Source organism: Canis lupus, chromosome 3, assembly GCF_048164855.1.
Source record: "Canis lupus baileyi chromosome 3, mCanLup2.hap1, whole genome shotgun sequence".
Taxonomy (NCBI): Eukaryota; Metazoa; Chordata; class Mammalia; order Carnivora; family Canidae; genus Canis; species Canis lupus.
In genome coordinates, this window is record NC_132840.1 from 74,492,966 (window position 1) to 74,517,370 (window position 24,405).

At 38.5% G+C, this 24,405-nt stretch overlaps 1 protein-coding gene across 4 annotated transcripts in view; it reads left to right on the plus strand.

Moving 5' to 3' along the window:
* CBL (Cbl proto-oncogene) overlaps positions 1–24,405 on the plus strand; it is a 78,420-nt gene that overhangs the window by 34,008 nt on the left and 20,007 nt on the right. For all 4 annotated transcript variants that reach the window (XM_072822331.1, XM_072822334.1, XM_072822332.1 and 1 more), the window contains 9 exons: positions 12,282–12,428; positions 15,316–15,472; positions 16,220–16,341; positions 16,673–16,810; positions 18,691–18,778; positions 19,121–19,252; positions 19,455–19,658; positions 23,653–23,784; positions 23,917–24,297. In XM_072822331.1, coding sequence (XP_072678432.1) covers positions 12,282–12,428; positions 15,316–15,472; positions 16,220–16,341; positions 16,673–16,810; positions 18,691–18,778; positions 19,121–19,252; positions 19,455–19,658; positions 23,653–23,784; positions 23,917–24,297 — 1,501 coding nt within the window. The remainder of the gene's footprint in view (positions 1–12,281; positions 12,429–15,315; positions 15,473–16,219; positions 16,342–16,672; positions 16,811–18,690; positions 18,779–19,120; positions 19,253–19,454; positions 19,659–23,652; positions 23,785–23,916; positions 24,298–24,405) is intronic.

Consider the following 24,405-nt stretch of genomic DNA (forward strand, 5'->3'; position numbering starts at 1 on the left):
TGTGGTTCTCCCACCCATACTCTTACAGCACTTGGTTTTTACTTGACTCTGGCCTGCCAAATTGTGTGAATCTGTTTTGCTAACTAGACAGGTCCAGGAAGACTTTCTTTCCTATGTTATATGGCATTGTCTTTGTTTATGGTTTCTTAATAAAGTTTGTTGAATTTTATAAAATACTACTAAATACTAAGGGCTAAAATACTGCTAACTAGGGGCACCTGGGTGGCTCAGTCAGTTAAGCATCTGCCTTCAGCTCAGGTCGTGATCTCAGGATCCTGGGATCAAGCCCCATGTCTGGCTCCCGATGGTCAGGGTGATGGGGGTGGGGGCAGTGGGGGTTCTGCTTCTCCCTCTTCTGCTCCCTGCTCATGCTCTCTGTCTTGCTCTTTCTATCTCAAATAAATAAATAAAATCTTAAAAAAAAATAAAATTCTGTTAACTAAATAACTAAAATAGTAATACCAGAGTTGTACAGAGATCTAGAATTGTGAACCTGAGGGTTATTTTTTCATGGAAAATAAATTGAAGAGAATGGCAGTGATGAAGATGTCTCTAGTTTTTATATCTCCAAAAGTCTTAGATTCAGATAGTTACAGAAAATTCCATATTCTTTCCCAAGTCTTGATGATAGTAAAGTTTAGTAGCTACTCTATTTGTTCAGAGGAACTGTATATTTAAATATCTAGTGTGTCATATATTCAAGAGGTAAATAATTCATGATAACCAGATAGACTTTCTATATATTTGATTAGAATCTATCACAGCTGTTTCCTGCTAATATAATTTGTTTTGTCTGTCTATATATCCATATATTTTTAAATTTATTTTTTAAGTTCACAGGACAAGCTTTCTGAAAGGTGCCTGGTGGTTTTGTCATTTGTTAGAGGGTATGAGAAGTTTTAGAGATTTTCTGCATTATGTTACTTATATGTTTCTATATTCGAAGAACTGGTATAGAGAAGTAATAATCAGTTCTTGGGGCTAATACACTTTTAGCTGCAGAGTTGCTTCAGTGTATGTAATAGCTTATATAATCTTTCAGAACTTGGGTTGAATACATTCAAAGCTTATTTTGAAATACAGGGAAGTCAGATTATTTTCTTAAACTCCTTAGGAAATAATTATTAATTATTGTAAAATAATTGTAAAATATTGTCTCTAGTATAGGTGATCCAGATGAGTTAGGAAGAAATATCTGTGAAAAAGGAAATATTTTCCACTAGTTTACTGTACAGTGGAGAAACATGGCAAACACTCCCTGCATTAACCGAATGGTCAAGTTTAACATCACCAATGATGTCATGTGGACTTCATGTACCCCTGATAAGATGTGATGAGAAGGGCATCTCACTTCTGTGGCATTCTTTCTGTAAACTCAAGTCTTGTCAAAAATATGAGAGTAACAGCTAAACACATTGAAGGATGCTTTACAAAATACCTGACAAGTACCCTTCAAAACTGTTAAGGTCAAAGAATAATAAAGACTAAGAAACCGTCACAGACTAGAGGAAAAGGAGATATAATGATAAATGTGTAATGTATCCTGGATTGGATCCTGGAACAAATAAGGACATTAATAGAAAAAGACAGGTGAGACCTGCCATTAAGTCTGGGATTTTGTTGATAGGACCATACCCATGTTGGTTTGTTTGTTTTGGCAAATGTACCACAGTAATATAAGATGGTAATACTATTACTATTAAGGAAAACTGAAAACTGAATGGGAACATTCTGTACTATCTTTGCAATTTTTTGGTAAATCTGAGATTTCAGAATAAAAAGTTTATTTAAGAAATAAAATAATACTTTCCAGTTTAGTTTTACAAATTTATTGAATGCCTGTTACATGCAAGGCAGTGTGCTCACTACTGCAGGAGATAGTGTGTAAGATACCTTCCCTGCCCCTGCCCATAAGGACTTGTTGTCCAGTTAGGGACTGAGACATGGATACAAAGCAGAACATGGTAGAGCCTGTGCTGAGTATGAACAAGGGGCATTGGGGTCTGAGATTTGGAGAGTGGGCATTAAATGAAGACTGGTGAATATCCCACACCTACCTGCCCTAATACACACGTTGGAGAGAGAGCATTTTGAGATGAACTTTGGGCAGTTCAGTTACCACAGGCATTGGAAAGGAAATCTGCGTTATACCAACCAGCCTGGACTCAGGGAGACCTGCTCTACCATTTACCAGCTCTATGACCTTGGGCAAGTTATTTAATATCTAAGTCTTTGTTTCTCATTTGTAACATAGGATTAGTAATTCCTATTTCAGAGGGCAGTTAATGAATATTAAATGGATATGTATGTAGCTTAGCAAAGCATCTGTTACATATTAAGCTCTTAATGTTAACTGTTAGAGATAGTGGCTAATATTGTTGATGTGACACCATCAAGAAAGGTGTGGAGGCCCTGAAAGTAGAGAGTGGGGAAATAGTAGTATGTGTTTAGAAAGATGAATCAGGACCATATCGTAAGTGCTTTGATTTGTAACCTGAGCAATTTGAACTTTTTTGGTGGTTATGGGAAGTCCTTGAAGATTTTTGTATAGGGAGGAGTTAATGAGATTGAGTTTACAGTAAAGTTAAGATTAATATGTTAAAAGTGTGAGGGGAATATTGGGAGATTTTCACATGCACTGCTGCCTTCCCATTCACCTGATGAATTAGATTAGTGTCCCTCTAACTGAATTGTATGAAACGGGTAGCTCAGAATGCTCTGGGTGGTTAATGGTACCCTGTTAATGTTAACTTGGGCATCTCAAAAGCAAGGCCGCAAGTATAACAGTGGGTACATTTAATATGTCTTTCGTATGAGAAAAAGGTCATTGATATTTTTAGAGATATTGGCTCAGAACTTCTTTTGTAGGTGATGGTTTTGGTTTTGTTCCCCCCCCCCCCTTTTTTTTTCAGCAGTTTAAGCAGATAAGAGTTTAACAGTACTTTATTGACTTCCTGTGGAGCTTGTTGAAAGAAGTTCCGTTGTATCTATTTTTAAAGCTGATTACTGTGAACAGGGGATGCTGCTATTGAGTTATGAATGTCATCTCAGTATGCTCTCACTCAGCATTCTTTGGATGACACTAGTGTTTGCATATAAGCTTCTCAGAGTTCAAGGACTAGGAAAGCAGCATGGTTATCACTGAAATGGTACCAGTAAATGAAACACTTACAAGGATTGAATGTTTCACTATGCAACAGTATAATCCATTTATCATCATCCATAGGGGGCCTTTAGCCCACACTGTGGCTGAATGGCAAAAAATAGATTATCTCTGTGACCTCATTTTGGGGAATATTTTACAACTCCAAAATGATACTGTACAATGTTCTATAGCTTGTTTGTTAATCATTGGATTAAAAGTGTTAATCATTTTGAAATTTACCCATTGGGAAATATAATTTCATTGGGTCCACAAATATTAAAATAGATTTCTGCCTAAATTATTGGGATTTCCCCCCCAATGTTTTATTACAGAATTTTCATTCATACAGAAAAATTGAATTTTACACCAATTATATACCCCATCACTTTGATTCTGCAAGTAACTTGATTGTAAAAGGTAGGTTCTGCTTCTTTCTTGTTAAAAAGCAAAGAATTTCTTTCTGAGCTTTCTTTTTCTTTTTTTTTTTTTTAAGATTTTATTTATTTATTCATGAGAGAGAGAGAGGCAGACACACAGGCAGAGGGAGAAGCAGGCTCCATGCAGGGAGCCTGACGTGGGACTCGATCCTGGGTCTTCAGGACCAGGCCCTGGGTCGAAGGCAGGCGCTAAACCGCTGAGCCACCCGGGCTTCCTCTTTCTGAGCCCTTGAATCATTTTCACATGAGAGAGTATTTTTAAATGGCTGAGATGATTTTGGATGTTTCTGTGTTTTTTCTTCAGAAATGAGTGAAAGAATTCACCACACATTCTAGGATTTAGCAGATCCCTAATGTTGGAATAGATAACAGTATTTAATTTACCAGATCAGATGAACTTTTCAGTTGGGTTCATAAAATTGAACCAGGTGGGGTCATACAATTAACTGCTGTTCATTTAAATTCCATGAAACAGAAGTTCATTTAAATTTTTTGCAGGCAAAAATAAGACAAAGTCAGAGAGGGAGACAAACCAAAAGAGACTCTTAAGTCATAGGAAACAAACTGAGGGCTGCTGGAGGGGAGAGAGGTGGGGGGATGGGGTAACTGGGTGATTGGCCTGAAGGAGGGCACGTGATGGAATGAGCACTGGGTGTTTGTTTTTTTTTTAAGATTTTATTTTATTTATTCATGACAGACAGATAGAAAGAGGGGGGCAGAGACACAGGCAGAGGGAGAAGCAGGCTCCATGCAGGGAGCCCGACGTGGGACTCGATTCCGGGACTCGATTCCGGGTCTCCAGGATCGTGCCCCAGGCTGAAGGCGGCACCAAACTGCTGGGCCATCGGGGCTGCCCAGCACTGGGTGTTGTATGCAACTGATGAATCACTCTGAATTCTACCTCTGAAACTAATCATTTGATATATATTAATTAATCGAATTTAAGTTAAAAATAAAATGTTAAAAAGTAAAAACATTCTTTGTAGGCAGAAATAAAATCTTGTAAAAATTATTTCTATTAATTTCTACTCCTCCAACTTATAAAGATACATACTAGCTTGCTTTCTCTTGAGTCTTTCTTCTTAAATCCTTTTATGAAATTAAACTGCTCAAGTTAAGGTTTCTTTCCAGTTTCAAATCTGTGGAGTAGCATAAATTCGTAAATTTTTATTGATAGAGATCTTTAAGAGTCTTTGGTTCCAGCTGCTTTATATTATACCTCAGGGAGTGGCAGCCCAGAGAGGTTAAGTAACTACCCAAGGGCACAGTAAATTAGTGGGAGTTCAGGAAATACATTTTATTTTATTTATTTGTTTATTTTTAAGGGTTTTAATTTTATGTAATCTCTATCCCCAACTATGTGGGCTCAGACTCATAACTGCGAGATCCAGAGTCACATGCTCTACTGACTGAGCCCACTAGGCACCCCAGGAAATACATTTTAGATCTCTTGTCTTCTTAAGTATTATCACACATATTTTCAGATAACTTCTTTATAGAAAGAATAGACAGAGCATGCTTGTCAGTTATAGAATTTATCTCTATCAAAGTGGAGTTTCAAAAAAACCGGAATCTTAAGTGAGAATATCCTTATGAATACATTGGACCAGTTGTTTTATAAGTCATCCTTTTTCCCCTACACTATTCCAATCTCTTGAGGTTTTATTTCTTAACAGTCCTTTTCTTTCTTTCTTTCTTTCTTTCTTTCTTTCTTTCTTTCTTTCTTTCTTTCTTTCTTTCTTTCTCTCTCTCTCTCTCTCTCTCTCTCTCTCTCTCTCTCTCTCTCTTTCTTTCTTTCTTTCTTTCTTTCTTTCTTTCTTTCTTTCTTTCTTTCTTTCTTTCTTTCTTTCTTTCTTTCTTTTTTTAGATTTTATTTGTTTGAGAGAGCAAGAGAAAGAACACAAGCAGGGGGAAAGGGGAGAGAGAGAGGGAGAGGCCGCCTTCCCCCTGAGCAGGGAGCTTCACATGGGGCTGGATCCCAGGACCCTGGGATTATGACCTGAGCTGAAGCTAGACAGACGCCCAACTGACTGAGCTGTCCAGGTGCCTCAGCAGTCCTTTTCTTCATGATATTGTTGCTGTACTTCAAAGGGATGGAACATTCTCATTAAGTAAAACAGAGTGGTACTACTGTCAGTACTTGTCTTAAATGTTAATACATTTTAATAGAAAGGGTCAATTTATCTCCCCATGCTATGTTCTTTTTTCCATTTCCTCTTTCTCTGCAAAGAACTTATGTGGCCCTAAGTTACAAGATAGTTTGTTTTTCACTATTTTGTGCATTAGTAAGTTCATCAGCTGGATTCATTTGAAGAGGTTTCTGTTTACCTCATATTCATATAAAGGCTACTTTTTCCTGTTTTTTTTTTTTTTTTTTTTTTTTTTAAAAACAACACACAGAGAGGCAGAGACACAGGCTCCATGCAGGGAGCTTGATGCGGCACTTGATCCCTGGACTCCAGGATCACGCCCTGGGCTGAAGGCAGGCACTAAACTGCTGAGCCAGGATCACGCCCTGGGCTGAAGGCAGGCACTAAACTGCTGAGCCACCCAGGGATCCCTAAAGGCTACTTTTCAACGCTGTCTTGTTTGATCTGTAGAAGTGGTGATTGCAATTCCTCTCAAGTTGTATTTATCTTTATACTCTAGAAGCTAAAACAGGAACTATAATAGCTTCTTTAATCTTTAATGTACCTATGTATTGGTGATGACATAGAAATCTTAGTCCCTATTAGCTGAAATTATACCCAGAAAATGTAAGTATTGTTTTAGGCCTGAGGTACAAAGGTATATTGGCTTTTAGAATAGGACCTGAGGGAGGGAGAAAAGAACTGACACTGGTCTTGAACTTCAGAAAAAAAACAAAAACAAACACAACAACTCTGACACTGCATACTGAATCAGCATTTGATTATGGGAAAGTTGTGAGCAAAGAGAAGAGAAAGATGGAAGCCATAGAGTAGAATTTGTGGTTACTTAGATGTAGATGTTTGGCTTTAAATGTGATAAAAAATACTGAGTTAAAGTGCCACTGCTGGAACTTAAGAAAGAAAAGTTTTGTCTTCAGGATATTTTTTAAAAAATGGAAGAGTTGTGTTCCTTTGTAGATCTCTGGAGAGTAGTTCAAACATACTGTATAAATTGAAGTAACTGCTGACAGAATTTTGCAAAGTATTGCTTACCTTGTTATTAGCCTAATATCCATCATACCTCATTGTTCTAAGATTACATGTTTAGACAGATTCTGCTGATTAAATTCAGTCCTCTACACTGCAGACACTCAGCTATAAGCCTATGGCCTTAAAGTGTTATTGAACAGAATTTCAACTCAGATCAGTTACAAAATGCTCTGACCCTGTGGGCTTTTATAGATGCTTAATTTCCTTTTAAGAAGTGTGATGCTTATGGTGCACATCTCTGGTGGTTTTCAGAAATGTAAGCTGGCTTTTTGGGGGAATGCATCCTTAAGCAGGGAAGTGTCTCAAATTGATTTTCAGTATCTATTTCAGTCAGCACTTTGAATTGCTCTTACAGACCTGGTACCATTATATCCTTGTGGTCAATAACTTTTCACTTTTCTTGTGGCTTACTTCACATATTAAAATAGCTTTCTGTCCATTATTATATTGGTGTGTTTGTTTTATCTCTGATCCAGCATAATGCTGGACACTTGGTAGATCTGACTGGAAATTTTTTTTTTTTTTTTTGGAAAATTATTTGAAAAGATGCCGACATGGCTCAAGTCATCCCAGACTCACTTGTCCCCACTTTAGACTTGGTTTAAGAATCAGCTCTCAGAAGTTCCTAAGACGGCAACCCTTCACAACTCTCTTCTCATAGGCTGCTTTGTTTTTCTTCAGAGCACTTTTCTCCCACCACCTGATGCTCTCCCATGGGAATGTAAATGCCATGAAACCAGGAATTTTGTTCACTGTTGTATCCATCCCTAGTGCTTAGCAAGCACATATTAGGCACTTGGTGTTTTCTTAAGGTATCATGAAGGTTAGAGATTGTGCCAGATGCCCTACAGGATAGAAATACACATTAGAAATGGATTTAGCTCTTGTGTACACAGATTACTCAAGTACAAGATGGGTTCAGATGGCCTGAGAACTTCAGCGAATATGCTGTGGGTATTTTATTGGTTTACTGCTTCTAGAAGGTTTCTTAGGAAATGACATTTAAGTTGCGTCTCATTTCAGACTGGGGAAACAGATAAGCAGAGGCTCAGAGATGGGAAAGTGAGTAAGGGTAATATGTATAAAAAAAGATGACATATTCAGTTTGGCTAGGAAATACTTGTGATGAAGTAAGAAATTAGAAAGGTAGGTTAGATCCAGATCAGTGGAAAGCCTTCTAATCAAAGCTGAGTTTGGATTTTGTCCCACTGGCACTTTGGAAATTGTTTTTTTCCCTCCTTAAAAGGCGTTATGTGTGGCATGATTGGATTGGCATAGGAGGAGACTAAAGACTGAAGTTTGTTATTATTATTATTATTAAATTTTTAAATTTTAATTCCAGTATGTTAGCAAACGGTGTTATATTAGTTCCGGGTGTACAGTGTGGTAATTTGACAGTTCTATACATGACTCAGTGCTCATTGTGATCAGTGGACTCTTAGTCCCCTTCTCCTATGTCCCCATTCCCCAACCCTCTCCCCTCTGGCAGCCATCAGTTCTCTAGAGTTAAGAGTCTGTTTCTTGGTTTGTGTGTCTTTTTTTTTTTTTTTCCTTTGCTCATTTTTCCTTTGCTCATTTGTTTCTTAAATTCTATATATGAGAGAAATCATATGCTAGTTGTCTTTCTATGACTGACATCACTTAGCATTATTCTCTCTAGCTCCATCCGTGTTATTGCAAATGGCAAATTTTCATTCTTTTTATGGTTGAATTATATTCCATTGTATACCACATTTTCTTATCCATTCCTCTGGACACTTGGGCTGCTTCCATAGTTTGGCTATTGTAAATAATGTTGCTATAAACATAGGGATGCATGTATTCCTTTGAATTAGTGTTTTTATATTTTGGGCAGTAAATAACCAGAAGTGTGATGACTGGATTGTAGGGTGGTTCTATTTTTAACTTTTTTGAGGAACTTCTATACTGCTTTCCAAGTGGCTGCTCCAGTTCAGTTCCATTCAGCATCCTCAGCAACACTTATTTCTTATGTTGTTGATTTCAACCATTCTGACAGGTGTGAGGTAATATCTCCTGATGAGTGATATTGAGCATCTTTTCGTGTTTTTGGCCATCAGTATGGAAGACTGAAGTTTGAATTGTAGAGTAGGTGGGGGAAGTTAGCGAGGAACTTTTATTAGAATAATAATAAAATTTAAAGGTAGGAAGAGAAGAGTGGTCAGCAAATTAACAAATCCCATATGGAGAATAAGGAAAATGGAAGAAACCAAGATAACTCTAAGGTTTTGTGGCAAGTAGATAAATGGTGTCATCATTAAAGAGAACTTGAAGAAAGAACAGATTTGAGAAGCAAGATTAATTTAATTTTGAACATGTTGCTTTGAGGTGCTAGCATTTGAGTGGAGAAATGTGGTTGGCAGTTGGAGAGCTACCAGTGCTTAAGATTTGGGAATCTATTGCAGAGTAGTTTCTGAAGCTTGACATGAGAAAGAAGAGTCGAGAGTACATGGAGAAAGAAAATAGCAGAGAGCATATTCTTGGGAAATAGCTCTGTTAAGAGAATAGGAGGAGGAATGCCTGGGTGGCTTAGTGGTTGAGCATCTGCCTTTGGCTCAGGTCATTATCCCGGGGTTCTGGGATTTGAGTCCTGTATCATGCTCCCCACAGGGAGCCTGCTCTCCCTCTCCCACCCTCTCCCCTTGTCTCTGCCTCTCTCTCTGTGACTCTCCTGAATAAATAAATAAAATCTTTAAAAAGGAGAGAAAGAATAGGAAAAGCCAGAGAAAGACAAAAGAACTAGTAGGAGAACCAAGAGAGGACAACATTAGAGAAACCAAAGAAAGGTATATTCAGGATGATGTTAGAATCCAGAAAAAGCTCTGTGGTAACCTTAAGAGTGTGATATATATCTTTCTGATCATATCATACATTATTCTGCTATACAGTTTAGCATAGTTCTTTAAAAAAAAAAAAATAGGGCAGCCCAGGTGGCTCAGTGGTTTGGCACCTGCCTTGAGCCCAGGGCCTGGCCTGCCTGATCCTGGAGACCTGGGATCGAGTCCCATGTCGGGCTCTCTGTGTGGAGTCTGCTTCTCCCTCTGCCTGTGTCTCTGCCTCTCTTTCTCTCTCTGTGTGTCTCATGAATAAATAAATAAAATACAAAAAAAAAAAAAAAACTAAGTTATTCTCCGTGCCTATTGTGGGGCTCAAAATCATGACCACCTAGGTCAAGAGTCTCATAATCCACCTCCTGAGCAGTGAGGTGCCCCCTTCTGGATATATTCTTGATCTTTCCGTTTTTTGTTTCCTCTTGGATAAAATAGTAAAAGTTCTAACAAGCAATAATTGAAGGATCTCAAAGTACGAGGAGGAGGAGGACAATGGTTAAGGGAGCTTAGGGATTGGGAAGTGCTTGTCTTCTATCTCACACTTTTTTTTTCTTCTATCTCACACTTGATCTACTTAGTATATGAATCGTTTTAGACTGTCTTCAAAGAATATCACTTTTGTAGGTGCTTTCCGAAAACAGGAAACTAGAAAGAGCAACTTGCTAAAGTGCAAGAAGACAAATCTTAAAAAACTGAAGGTGAGGGGGATCCCTGGGTGGCGCAGCGGTTTGGCGCCTGCCTTTGGCCCAGGGCGCGATCCTGGAGACCCGGGATCCAGTCCCACATCGGGCTCCTGGTGCATGGAGCCTGCTTCTCCCTCTGCCTGTGTCTCTGCCTCTTTCTCTCTCTCTCTGTGACTATCATAAATAAATAAAAATTAAAAAAAAAAAAACAAAAACTGAAGGTGATTTGTTGAAAGCTGACTGGAAAAATTTCAGTAGCATTTTGCACAAGAGTCAGGGCTAGAAAGACTTGGTTACTTTGGTGCAACATTTTATATAGGAAAGACAAAGATGAGACAGATAGTGACTCTCCTGTATAACCTAAAAAAGAGAAGAATTTCTCCGTGAAAGAGAATTTTTAGAATTTGATCATGAATTGACTTGAAATTTTATAATCCACTTAAGAGAAGAATAGACTTGAAAACATAAATATTAATGATTAATGAAGGGGAAAGTAAGTATAGTTGGTAGCTGGTTTGGCATATAACCATATCTGAAGCATCTGTCTGTATTTTGCTCTGTGTGACAACACATTAAAGATAAGAAAGATAACTTGATTAAAGAATATACCTAAAAGAGACTTCATCTGATGTGTTAAGTTGGTACTATGTGGCATCTTTTTTTTTTCATTGTATTACAGTTGACACACAATATTACATTAATTTCAAGTGTACAACATAGTGATTTGATAACTACATTATTCTATGTGGAATCTTTATGAGGTTATCAGAATGAAGCTTGCTAATTGTTAAAGCATAGCAGCATATGTGCTTAGGTAGAAATTGTCACAGGGTTTGAATATATAGCCTTTCAGTTTTGGTATGGGAAGAGTTGTTTTGGTAAAAAACCCTCTTTTTTTTTTTTTTTTTTTTAAATTTTTATTTATTTATGATAGTGAGAGAGAGAGAGAGAGAGAGAGAGAGGCAGAGACACACAGGCAGAGGGAGAAGCAGGCTCCATGCACCGGGAGCCCGACGTGGGATTCGATCCCGGGTCTCCAGGATCGCGCCCTGGGCCAAAGGCAGGCGCCAAACCGCTGCGCCACCCAGGGATCCCAAAAACCCTCTTTTTAAGGTCTGATTTAAGTGAAAGTACTTGTTAGGTCTGGATATTCAGATTGAGAATTATAATTTAAATTATTTTTTAATTTGGATAAATATTATAATTAGCTTTAAAATCCAGAATAGCTTATGCAAAGCGGAAATAATATATTTTGCGCTTTTTTTTTTTTTTTAAGATTTTATTTATTAGAGTGTGAGCTCGAGCTGGAAGGAAGGGCAGGGGAGAGGGAGAAGCAGGCTCCCTGCTGAGCAGGGACTTAAGGCTCCATCCCAAAAGCCTGGGATCATAACCTGAGCCAGAGGCAGATGCTTAACCAACGAGCCACCCAGGCACCCCAGTATATTTTGCTTTTTTAACATTTCCTTTCTTTTGTAAGTGAATGATTATGTCACCGTACACGTTTGTACTCTTATTTGTTGAGTCTTATATGTCATCCTCAAAAAGTAGATCTGTTCATGTTAATACTCAGAAGCATTAGGCCTGATTAATCTGAGATTAAAAGCCTTAAAACATATTACTGTTAAAGTTTTCCTGTTTACTATACATCGTTTTGAATGGAGGGAATAGGAGTGAACCTAGTGAATTCAAGTCTTCCCTCTGTTAAATCTGCATTTTTTATGTGATGTTAGACCAAAACCAGTTTCTGAAGCCCTTTTTTTGAACAAAGATAATATCACAGGGTAATTAATAGTATCAAAAGCACATCCCTTCCTCTCTCCTTTCCTAGTTTTATATATATATCTCGGAATATTTTCCAGAAAGTATATTTGAAGAGGTTCTTTGTAAATATATGTTCATGTTGATTACACTCCTAATAGGGTGAATTCAGTACATCTAAAATTAATTTTATGTGTTCATTGAATTCTTGCACTTCTGATCCTTTGTAGGCGAAACCTAACCAAATTGTCCCTGATCTTCAGCCACATGCTGGCAGAACTAAAAGGAATCTTTCCAAGTGGACTCTTTCAAGGAGACACATTTCGGATTACTAAAGCAGATGCTGCAGAATTTTGGAGGAAAGCTTTTGGGGAAAAGTAAGTCTCAAAATAATGAATTTGGTTTGTGTAGTTTTTTGAAGTAGGCTCCAAGCCCAGTGTGGAACCCAGTGCAGGGCTTGAACTCCTAACCTTGAGATCAAGACCTGAGCTGAGACCAAGTCAGACACTTAGCCCAGTGAGTTGCCCAGGGGCCCCTCAAAATAATGAATTTGAAATATAAAGAACCAAAGCCTATGTTATGGCCTTCTGTTTATTTTTTTAAAATCTTTTATCTAATATTTAACTTTTTTTTTTCAAAGTAAACTCTAACCCCAATGTGGGGCTTGAAATCACAACCCCAAGATCAAGAGTTGCATGGTCTACCAAGTGAGCCGCCAGGCACCCCTGTTTATTTTTTTAATTAATGAAATCATGGGAAAGCATAGAGAAAAATAATGAATATGTGTGTACAGTAGGCCTCCCCCTCATCTGCAGTTTGTCTGTCCATGGTTTCAGTTACCTGAGGTCACCTGTGGTCCAGAAGCAGATGATCCTTCTGATGTATTATCAGAAGGTCTGTAGTGGCCCTGACACTTAGGTTGTAATGCCTGTGTCATTCCCCTCACTTCATCTCGTCACATAGGCATCTTATCTCACATCATCACAAGAAGGGCGTGTGCAGTACAGAGAGATACTGTGAGAGACAAAGCCTGCATTCACATAACTTTCATTAACAGTATATTGTTGTAATTGTTTTATTAGTTACTGCTGTTAATCTCTTACCGTACCTAATTTATAAATTAAGCTTTATCCTAGGGGTGTGTGTATAGGAAAAACCATAGTATATAAAGGGTTTGGTACTATCTGCCTTTTCAGGTGTCCACTGAGGGTTTTGCAAAATATCCCTTGCAGATAAGGGGCACTACTCTACCTGGTTCCCCGTGTGTGTGTGTGTGTGTGTGTGTGTGTTTAAAGAAAGCTTTGCAGGTTCAATTGAAACACATGCTCTTTGATTGACTATTTGTCTTTCCCCATCTATTCTTCTGTTAATTGATGTTTTTGTTTCACATTATTGGTGCTCACAAATGGTGCCACATTGAACAAAATTATAGTTGTCTTCATATGCAAGAGTTTCTTCACAGTTACATGCCTAGGAATGAAATAGCTGAATCAGGGGGTTTCAGGTCCTCGGCTTTGCCAAATATTGCCTAATTGCTTTCCAGAGTGGTCATACCAGTTTAGATCCCAGTAGCTCCACAATCTGGCTATCACTGGTAGTGTGAAGTGGGTATCATATTTTGCTTTATATTCCTGATGACAAAGGAGATTGAGTACCTTTTCACAATTGTGACCAATTGGAATTTGTATTCTGACCTGCTGGGTCCTGTTCCTAATTTTGCCCATCTTCCTACTGAGTTACTTGTCTTTATCCTGTTGTAAGATACTCATCATCTATTAGTTGCCTACATTACACATACCTTATCATAGTGTATGGCTAGTTTTTCCACTTTGTTATATTTTCTGACATATGGGAGTTTTAAATTACATAGATTTATGAATTGAGCTTATGCTGTTAAGTATAAATATAAATGTTCTTGTCTATCCTCTTGATATTTTGGATCTGACGGGATGAGCACTGAGTGTTATATGTTGGCAAATCAAAATTCAGTAAAAAAAAAATATACAAAAAAAAGGAACTGTAAAAATAGAAAGCAATACAACTTTTTGGTTGAATATACAGATCTTAATGTAAATTGCCCTTTAAATGCTTTCTTTTTAAAAATATGTTTAAATGTAAAATATAGAATAATTAGTGATTTAAAAACCTAAAGAGGATGGGAATAAATTTAACTTTCTTCCTTTTAACTTAATAACTTCATTAGAAAAGAGTTCAGAATGCCACTTGAGCTCTTAATTTTTAGGCAATGAGTATGTAAACTTTTCAGAGGCAGTGAGCTTGTATTTAAAGATCTTGAGAAAGAGAAATCCCATAGTATCTTGTGCTGGCCTTATCTGGGGCTTAATCCCTCTTATGTTAATAATTTATTCCTCCTCCCTATCAGAACTAGGTTGTCCCTATCAGAACTAGGTTCTTCCTGCACTTTAAGCCTATTTCCTCCTGTTTTGACTTTTGACTTCTTCAAAGAACTCAGAATGTTTTACATGCTTTTAAAAAGTTAATTAAAAAAAAAAAGATTTTATTTATTCATGAGAGAGACAGAGAGAGACATAGGCAGAGGGAGAAGCAGGCTCCCCGAGGGGAGCCCGATGTGGGACTCGATCCCAGGACCCCAGGATTGAGACCTGAGCCACAGGCAGATGCTCAATCACTGAGCCACCCAGGCGCCCTAAAAAGTTAGTTTAAACGTAAGCTTTTCAGCTGGTGAAGGCCTGGCCACAGATTACGTTTATTATATAAAAAGAGTAATAATCACCTCTTTCTTGCCATGTTCCTCTATAGGGAACAAATGTGTGAAGAAAGATGAGAAAGGGGATTACTTTGCGACACATTGCCAAAGAATAGTGGGAAAAGATTTCTCTGTTCCTAATTTACTCATTGTGGAAAGTTAAGAAATACATCATTTACTCTCTTTCTGTTCTCAATCCAAAATACAGCTTGGCTTTGTTAAGAGAATTGAAATTGATATGAGACCTTTTTTTTTTTTTTAAGATTTTATTTATTTATTTATTCATGAGAGACACAGAGACAAGAGACATAGGGAGAGGGAGAAGCAGGCTCCATGCAGGGAGGCCAACGTGGGACTCAATCCCACAACTCCAGGATCACGCCCTAGGCCAAAGGCAGGTGCTAAACTTCTGAGCCACCCAGGGATCCTGATATGAGACTATAATGTGGCTTTTTTTTCTTGGTTACTCTCGCAATGCTCAGAATTGTCTGTATCTCACTCTGTGCCTTCCCTCCCACGCCTGCCCCCCCGCCCAGGACAATCGTCCCTTGGAAGAGTTTCCGCCAGGCCCTTCATGAAGTGCATCCCATCAGTTCTGGGCTCGAGGCCATGGCTCTGAAATCCACTATTGATCTGACCTGCAATGATTATATTTCTGTTTTTGAATTTGACATCTTCACACGACTCTTTCAGGTAGGATACTAAAAAAGAGTTGGCTAAATAAATCACTTGCTACTTTTCTGAAGAGAGAACTCTTTATGAAATAACATTGGGGAGTTGGCATATTATATTAAAGTACTTTTAGTCACTGGAAATTATAAGCAAAAAACCCCTCACAGGTCCAATTTTATCTATTTATTGGTGAAAATAATAACTATATGATCAGCTTCCCTCCCCTCACATTTATAATCTATCTTTGTTAGTGAATATTCTTCTTGTGCATCATTGTAGAATGTCCAGAAAATGCGCTTAATATGATCTATATAGTTTCCTGTTGTTGGATGTTTATGTATGTTTTCAACTTTTTCTATTGCTTTGAAATTCTTGACTGTTATTATTGACAGGCATTGATGTTTCAGAAAGAATTCATTTATATCTTTCTGTAAAGGTAATGTGTGTGTGCCAACTTGCACAAACCTTTATCTGCAATTTCTTAGTTGTACATGTATGCCCTGCTGTTTGTCTTATCTATTTGGTGTTGTTTAACCTCACTGCTGTTGGTTAGAAGTGCTTTAAAATGTCTTGAATCTCATTTTGTAATGAAATTTCTGTAAGCGTATAATTGTTTATTAGCTTTTTTAAGTTCTTACCTCTCAAACATATTTCCCTCAAAGTGACAATAAATGGAGAATCGAGATTGTTTTCCTTCTGTTCTTCATTGCTCTGAGGATGGCGGGATGCCTTGAGACATGTAGTCTGATTGAGCTCTTGTTCCCTTAGCCCTGGTCCTCTTTGCTCAGGAACTGGAACAGTCTTGCTGTAACTCATCCTGGTTACATGGCTTTCCTGACGTATGATGAAGTGAAAGCTCGGCTCCAGAAGTTCATTCACAAACCTGGCAGGTCAGTGCCATGAATCAGAGAGGTTTTTTCTAAATGTTATTCTTTTGTGACCTCTGCCAGGATGGAGGATACATGATCTTGGATTAGGTCTCCAGTGGCCACGTTGCTGGCACTAGGATTGATGTCTTTTTACCAGAGGAATTAACTTATTCAGATCTTATTTGATAAATGCTTTCAAGCCACTTAAGAATTAAGCTTACGTGTTTTTTGCTTTTGGTCTAGAGTCATTGTAGAATCTATTATTGATGGTCTGTTTGATTTTTTTGCCTCTGTCTTGCCTTACCTCCTCTAATATAAGCACATAAGAGGTTCTGTTCATCTCTGTTCTCAGTTACATTTTCCGGTTGAGCTGTACTCGTTTGGGACAGTGGGCTATTGGGTATGTCACTGCTGATGGGAACATCCTCCAGACGATCCCTCACAATAAACCTCTCTTCCAAGCCCTGATTGACGGCTTCAGGGAAGGCTTGTGAGTATCTGTGTTTGCTACCTGCTGGACTCTAGAAACATGGGGGTTGTTATAAAACTGAATCATCAGTGACTTGATTCCAGGTGTCTTCACAGATTCAAGAAACATATTAACAGGTTGTATTATTTTGACCTTCAGGTTCTGTAGGACTTTTGTTGTTATTTTTAAAAAAAAAAGGATTCTTCGAGTGAGATGATTTTTCTCTGGTGCTTTAGTTATTACCATGAGTAAATGGTGTCTTTCTCCTTTTCCAGATGTTAACTTATTTTCAAATCTGTATTCAAAAATATGCCAGTTAGCAGTTACTTAAATAGCCCACATTAGAGTGATTAGATGTTCTAATAACAGCAGGCTCAGTGGCCTTCATCTGCCCTAAGTGTTTTGGTTTGGCACTATTTCTTTAGGCTTCGGGCTTTTGTAGTGTATGCTGATATTTATGACTAGGTTATTTATTCCAGAATTGTTATTCCTTTGGGAACTCAAATTGAGCATCACTTGGTAGACACTAAAAATACTAGCAGTTGACCAGCTGTCAGAAAGCTACTTGTGTTTTGAAGCAATGAGGAAAGTCCGTTTTCCATTATCCTTCATCTTCTATAGCAGCATTGGAGCTGAAGGGGGTGTTTCCCTAAACATCAGCACCACAGGCTTCCTAGTGTTTAAATTAAAGTGTTTAAATTAAGGTGTTTAAATTAAGAATTTAAGAGAGATGCCTGGGTGGCTCAGTGGTTGAGCATCTGCCTTTGGCTCAGGGCGTGATTCTGGAGTACTGGGATCGAGTCCCACATTCGGCTTCCTGCAGGGAGCCTGCTTTTCCCTCTGCCTCTGTCTTTGCCTCTGTCTCTCATGAATAAATAAATAAAATCTTAAAAAAAAAAAAAAGAATTTGGGGTACTTAGGTGGCTCAATTGGTTAAGTGTCCAGCCAGCTCTTGACTTCAGCTCAGGTCTTGATCTGATAGTGAGATTAAGCCCTATGTCAGGCTCCATGCTGGATGTGGAGCCTACTTAAAATAAAATTTAAAAATAAGATAAATTAATAATTTGTGTCTATCCATAGATTAAAGTAGGGGTTGGCAAACTATGGCCCGCAGGCTAGCTGTTGTGGTACAGCCTGGACCTAATATAGGCTTTCCGTCTTATTTAATTCATTAATTTATTTAGATTTATTTTAAAGATTTTATTTATTCATGAGATAAACACAGAGGCAGAGACATAGGCAGAGGGAGAAGCAGGCTTCCTGTGGGGAGCCCCATGTGGGACGCGATCCCAGAATCCTGGGATCACATCCTGAGCCAAAGACAGACGCTCAACCACTGCCACCCAGGTGCTCCAGGATTTCCTTTTTAAAGTGTTATTAAAAAAAAACAAAGAAGAATGTATGACACAGACTTCTGTAGCTTTCAGAGCCTAAAATTAAAATATTTGGCTCTTTATATAAAAAGTTTGTCAGCTGTTGAGATTAAAGATAGAGCCTATGGCATTGTGGCCTAGAGAAAAGAGTATCGGTGTTTGGAGAATATCTTCTTGGAACTGTTTTGTGTTATTTTTGAAGTGTTAGTAAGATTTATCTTTGACTTAATGCAAAGTTGCCTATTATTTGAGTGAGAGTGCATGAGCAGTGGGAGGGACAGAGAGGGAAAGAATTTGAAGTAACCTCCATACTGCATGTGAAGCCAGTGATGCAAGGCTCAATCTCACAACCCTGAGATCATGACCTTAGCTGAAATCAAGAGTTGGACGCTTAACCGACTGAGCTCCCTGGGCACCCCCAAAGTTGCCCTTTTAGATGAGAGAATTCCTAGATATTACTTGTCTGTATTAGCAGGCAATTATAAACCGGCTTTAGTAAGATCCCAAGGCTGGTTACTCTTTTTACAGCTATTTGTTTCCAGATGGACGGAATCAGAATCCTGACCTGACAGGCCTATGTGAACCAACTCCCCAAGACCACATCAAAGTGACCCAGGTGAACTTTGTTTTACATCACAACCATGTCTCTAGAGGCAAGCTTTTGTATGTACTTTGTACAACTGGCAGTAGAATTGTATGAAGTGATTGGAACCCATAAGTTTTAAACCATTGACTGGATTAGTGAATTTATGTTTATGTGGTTTCTCTAAAGAACTTAAAGTAGGACCAAGACTGAGTGCTTTCTGTTTTAATGAGAGAATATTGACCACTGTTTGGCACTTCCATGCAAGCAAAATTTAGCCTTCCTGGTGTTCACACTTAGGGTTGTAATCATTTGTTCATTCAGCAAATATCTGCAGTGGACCGAATAATCTCTTCAATTTTTTTTTAATACAAGGAACAATATGAATTATACTGTGAGATGGGCTCCACCTTCCAACTGTGTAAAATATGTGCTGAGAACGATAAGGATGTGAAAATTGAGCCCTGTGGACACCTCATGTGCACATCCTGTCTTACATCCTGGCAGGTATGGATCCAAACCATCTTTCAGCTTTTAATCAGAATTGGGGATTATGTATCCTTTACAAAGAGAAAGGATGGTCTGGTCTGTGGGGGAGTTTTTAAGCTTCTAATTTCTTTTTTCATCTTCAGGAAATGTATTTCCTAGTGGACAAATATTGGCCAGTACTTTCAGATGTGTCTGTTACTATCTCCTGTTTGCTCTGCAGGAATCAGAAGGCCAAGGCTGCCCTTTCTGCCGATGTGAAATTAAAGGTACTGAGCCCATTGTGGTAGATCCGTTTGACCCTCGAGGAAGTGGCAGCCTACTGAGGCAAGGAGCTGAGGGAGCTCCCTCCCCAAATTATGAAGATGATGACGATGAACGAGCTGATGATTCTCTCTTTATGATGAAGGAACTGGCTGGTGCCAAGGTAAGACTGCAGGTTAAGAGAGTGGCAAGTTTTTCATTGTGGGTTATGTTCTAAAGGAATAGAGCACTTGAATGACATCCAAACCACAAGGAATAATAGTAGTTAACACTTACTGAACATTTGTTGTGTGAGAGATGCCATGCTAAGTACATACCTTATTTTGAGTCCTATAATCCTGTATTTGTATATACTCCAATAACCCGAGAGTAGGTACCCTTATTCTCCTTTAGCAGATGAAGAAAAGAGGGCATGAAAGTTTAAGGAATTTATTGAAAATCACATAGCTGCAGCCAGACATTCCAGCTTCAAGGCCGATGCTTTTGTCTCTGTCTTAGGATTGGGCTTTACTCATTTCATTGGAGAGAATGAGAGGGGTTAAGACAGTGGGGCCCTATTGTGCTGCTGTGAATAGAATCTGGTGTTCTGGTCTTCTATCCTACCTGGAAAATGGGATTGTGGAGAGGAGGGGCACCGTTAGTAACCAAAGATACCGTGACCAAAGTGGCCGGAGGATGGTAGGAGGGACCACATAGAAGCTAAACAAACTGGAAAGGCCACAGTAAAGAGAGGAAACATACAGCCTAAGAAAGGATGGGGTCAAAATCTGTAACATCAGTGGGGAGGGTAAAACTGGGGTCTATTCACCAATTGGAAGTAATACAGTCCTTGAAGATTTTAGCCAGTACAGGGCAAACAAAAGGTTCTTTTTTTTTTTTTTTTAAGATTTTATTTATTTATTCATGAAAGAGAGAGAGGCAGACACACAGGCAGAGGGAGAAGCAGGCTCCATGCAGGGAGCCTGATGTGGGACTCGATCCTGGGTCTCCAGGATCACACCCTAGGCTGAAGGTGGCACTAAACTGCTGAGCCACCGGGGCTGCCCCAGTTTTATGTTCTTTACATAGATTCCTGTCTGTTCACTCATGAAAATTTATTGGTAGCTCCTGGAATATTAGGAAAGCTAAATAAGAAGATAAGTGATTTTTCATGAATGTATTTATTTGAAATTTAAATTATACTTTTCATGAGATTTTATAAATGAATAATAATTGTGGAGAAACAGGCATCACATTCAGTGTTGATGTGGGTACAAAATAGCCCATCTTTTGAAAGGACAATTTGACATCCATCAAAATTTGTAATGGTCACAGTTTGAACTAGCTATTCGAATTCTTAGGATTTATCCTGAAGAAATACTTGGGTAAGTGCACAACGAAGTGGATGCTGTTGTTCTTACAACATTATTTGGAATAATGAAAAATTACAATCAACTCACACTGCAGCAGTAAGAAATTTTGATACGTCTGTATGTTTGTATTCTGTTGCTGCCATGTAAGTTACTACAAGTTTAGCAGCTTAAAAAAAATACAAATTTATTCTGTTACAGTTTTGAAGGTTAGAAGTCCAACATATGTGCCATCAAGCTAAATTTAGGGTGTCATCAGGTCTGTAGTTCTTTCTGTAGGCTCTAGGGGAAGATGCATTTTCTTTTTCATTTGGATTTGGCAGAGTTTAGATCTTTGCCAGTTGTAGGATTAAGGTCCCCGGGTCCTTGTTGGCTGTCAGCTCATAGTATTCCCAGCTTCTAGTTAGTGGTCAGCCCTACTCTTACGCTTCTGGACTCCTTTCTTCCTCCTTCAGCCTTATCTCTCATGAGGTTCTCTCCTTTTAAGGATTAGATTGGATATGTCCAGGTAGCCCATGGTAAATCCACCATCTCAAAATCTGTACCCCTAGTCACATCAGCGAAATTCCTTTTACCAAGTAAAATGACATAGTCACAGTTTCTGAGTTTTGGGGTGTGAATGAAATCTTTGGGGGATAGGGAGTCATTCTGCCTACTGTGGTCCACATGATGGTATGCTCTGCAGAATGAGTTCCATTTGTATTCTTAAGCAGAAAGCTGTCTAATGAGTACTAAGTTTAAAAAATAATGGCATACTATGTATAGTATCACCTTATTTCAATAAAAGATTGGTTATAAAATTTTTTTAACATGCATGGGGGAAAAATTGACTACCCACTAAATTGGTGTAATTTAATTTCTGAGGGTACAAGTTTAGAGGACTTGAATTTTATGGGATATTTGAATGTTTTACAATAAAACTATTTTTGCAAGGTGTTCATTATGCTGGGTAAGTGGCTCTGTATTGAGTGCTGTAACTATTGAGTGGAATAAGAAACCTGAGACAAGGCCTGCAAGGAGCTAGTAGTTGTATTTGAGAAGAGAACATGCATACCGGTGAAACTATTTAATGCCGGCAGGCAGCATACATTATTTTAAGTTGTTGGGTATACACTCTAAATGCTGTAGGACTTTAAAGAAAAGAAGAAAATGAACCCTTTTTACGTAGCTAATCTGTATGAATGATCTTAAATTTACTCCTTTAAATAAAAGTAATAAACGTACACTGTAAAAATTTAAATAGAGAAAAAACAGCTTTGTGTATTTTGTGCTGTCATTTGTCTAGTCTGTATTTTATTTAGTCTCTTAATGGACTTTCATATTGTTTCTAGACTTATACAGACAGGAAATGCTTTTCATGTCTGTAGGGTAAATTCCTAGCAGTGGAATTGCTGGATGAAAGTGAATGTACATTTGAACTCTTTGATGGAGGAAAGGGTATAATTAGGGGAGGGACACATGGGAATTTCACAGACAGTGCTACTGCATTTCTTAGCTGCATGGGAGGTACTGTGTGGGTGTTTATTATTCTTTGTGTGAATAAAATGTTTTTTTAAACTAACTTTTGAGTAGATAACTAAAATTTATCCCAAATTTTTTGTTGTAAAATCACTCCTAAGGGCATATGAGACTAGGGGAGTGCCTGTTTTGTCACATTCTAGGTAGCTGTTGTTTGGGGCTTTTTGTTGCTGTTTTATTTCGATTTGTTTTTAACACAGTGAATCTACTTATTACAAAAGCCAAATGACAAACGCATATGGATTTTTTGGTAAGTGTAAAAGACTTGCTAGAAGGCTGGCAGAAACCTTGGCTCCCTGCCTCTGCCGCCTTCAGCTCCTCTGTGTGCCCCACTCAGATTTGTGGGTTCTTAAAACCCACCTTTCACACCATACACTTACACCACTTTTCTCTTGTCTCATCAGCATTAGTCATCTGTTTACTTCAGGTGTTGTAGAAAAGGATTATCTCCTTCCTACACCATATCTCCCCACTATGGTTATTTATTCGTAATATGTATTTGCCTATATATTCCATCTGTATTGCTCTCTAGTAGAGAATGCAAATGCCAAGCAGCATTTTGTATGAATTATGCATGTCTCTTGATAGCTTGCTTGGACAAGGTTATCAACCATTCATCACCCTGCTACAGGCATGGAAATGGGAGAAGATTATATATGTATTGCATGTATAATACAGGTAATACATGTATTCATCTAATTTGGCACATTTTTTAAGAACACAAATTGATAGGAAATATTAATCCCTTTAAATTACTGAATTGAAATAACATTTCTTCAGAAGGACTCGAGATACTTTTTAGTGATAGTGTTGATTCTTTACCTCTTAAATGTCTATTTTTTCTTCTATCATAATAAGTCACGGAGAATTTTTCATCTTTGATCTCTTTCATTGTTCCATGCCTTAAACATTATTTTCCCACATGATTTGTTGAGAGGTTAATGTCTGCTGCTTTTCTGTTAGACGAGTTTCTATTTTTAATCTTGAAAAGATTTTTTTCTTTCTCTGAAGATGAGGTAGAAAATTGTAATATTTGTTTTCAGTTGTAAGCTAGGAAGCTTTTTATAGGACAGCCATTTCTAGATACTTGCCTGTAGCTTGCATCTGCATGGTATTTCTGTGATTGAGAGTGCCCTCTTATGGTGACACAAAGAATTCAGGAGGTCTGATCCATTGGCAGTTTACAGTCAGGGTTCATATAGCACTTGCTGTCTGCAGCTTTAGGAAGAGTTGAAAGATGCTCCTCTCTCTAACAAGAATCACTTACTATAAAACTGTATTTTATATCAGGTGGAACGGCCTCCTTCTCCGTTCTCGATGGCCCCACAGGCTCCCCTGCCCCCAGTACCACCACGTCTTGACCTCCTACAACAGCGAGTGTCTGTTCCTTCTAGTGCTTCTGGTCTTGGAACTGCTTCTAAGGTAAGACATCCATTTCTACAGTTTTCTGATTCTTGGTTGTGCCTTAGTGGGGTCTTTTGTTTTTCGTTTTTGGTTATGGGTTTTTTTTAATTAGTGGGTTTTGATTGATTTGCTTTCCTCATGCTTCCACAGGTAGCTTCTGGCTCCCTTCATAAGGACAAACCATTACCAATACCCCCCACACTTCGAGATCTTCCACCACCACCCCCTCCAGACCGACCATATTCTGTTGGAACAGACACCCGGCCTCAGAGACGTCCCTTGCCTTGTACACCAGGCGACTGTCCATCCAGGGACAAACTGCCGCCTGTTCCCTCTAGCCGTCTCGGGGAATCATGGCTGCCTCGGCCAATCCCCAAAGTACCAGTGGTTGCTCCAAACTCGAGTGACCCCTGGACCTCTGGTAGAGAATTAACCAACAGGCACTCACTTCCATTTTCATTGCCCTCACAAATGGAACCCAGAACAGATGTGCCTAGGCTTGGAGGCACATTCAATGTGGATACTTCCATGGTGAGTCCTGATTTTGACATTTTTAACCTATTAACAAATATTTGTAACTGGCATTTAATGGGTCAGAGTTTTGTGATAGGTTTTATGCAGGATTCAGAGACAATAAAA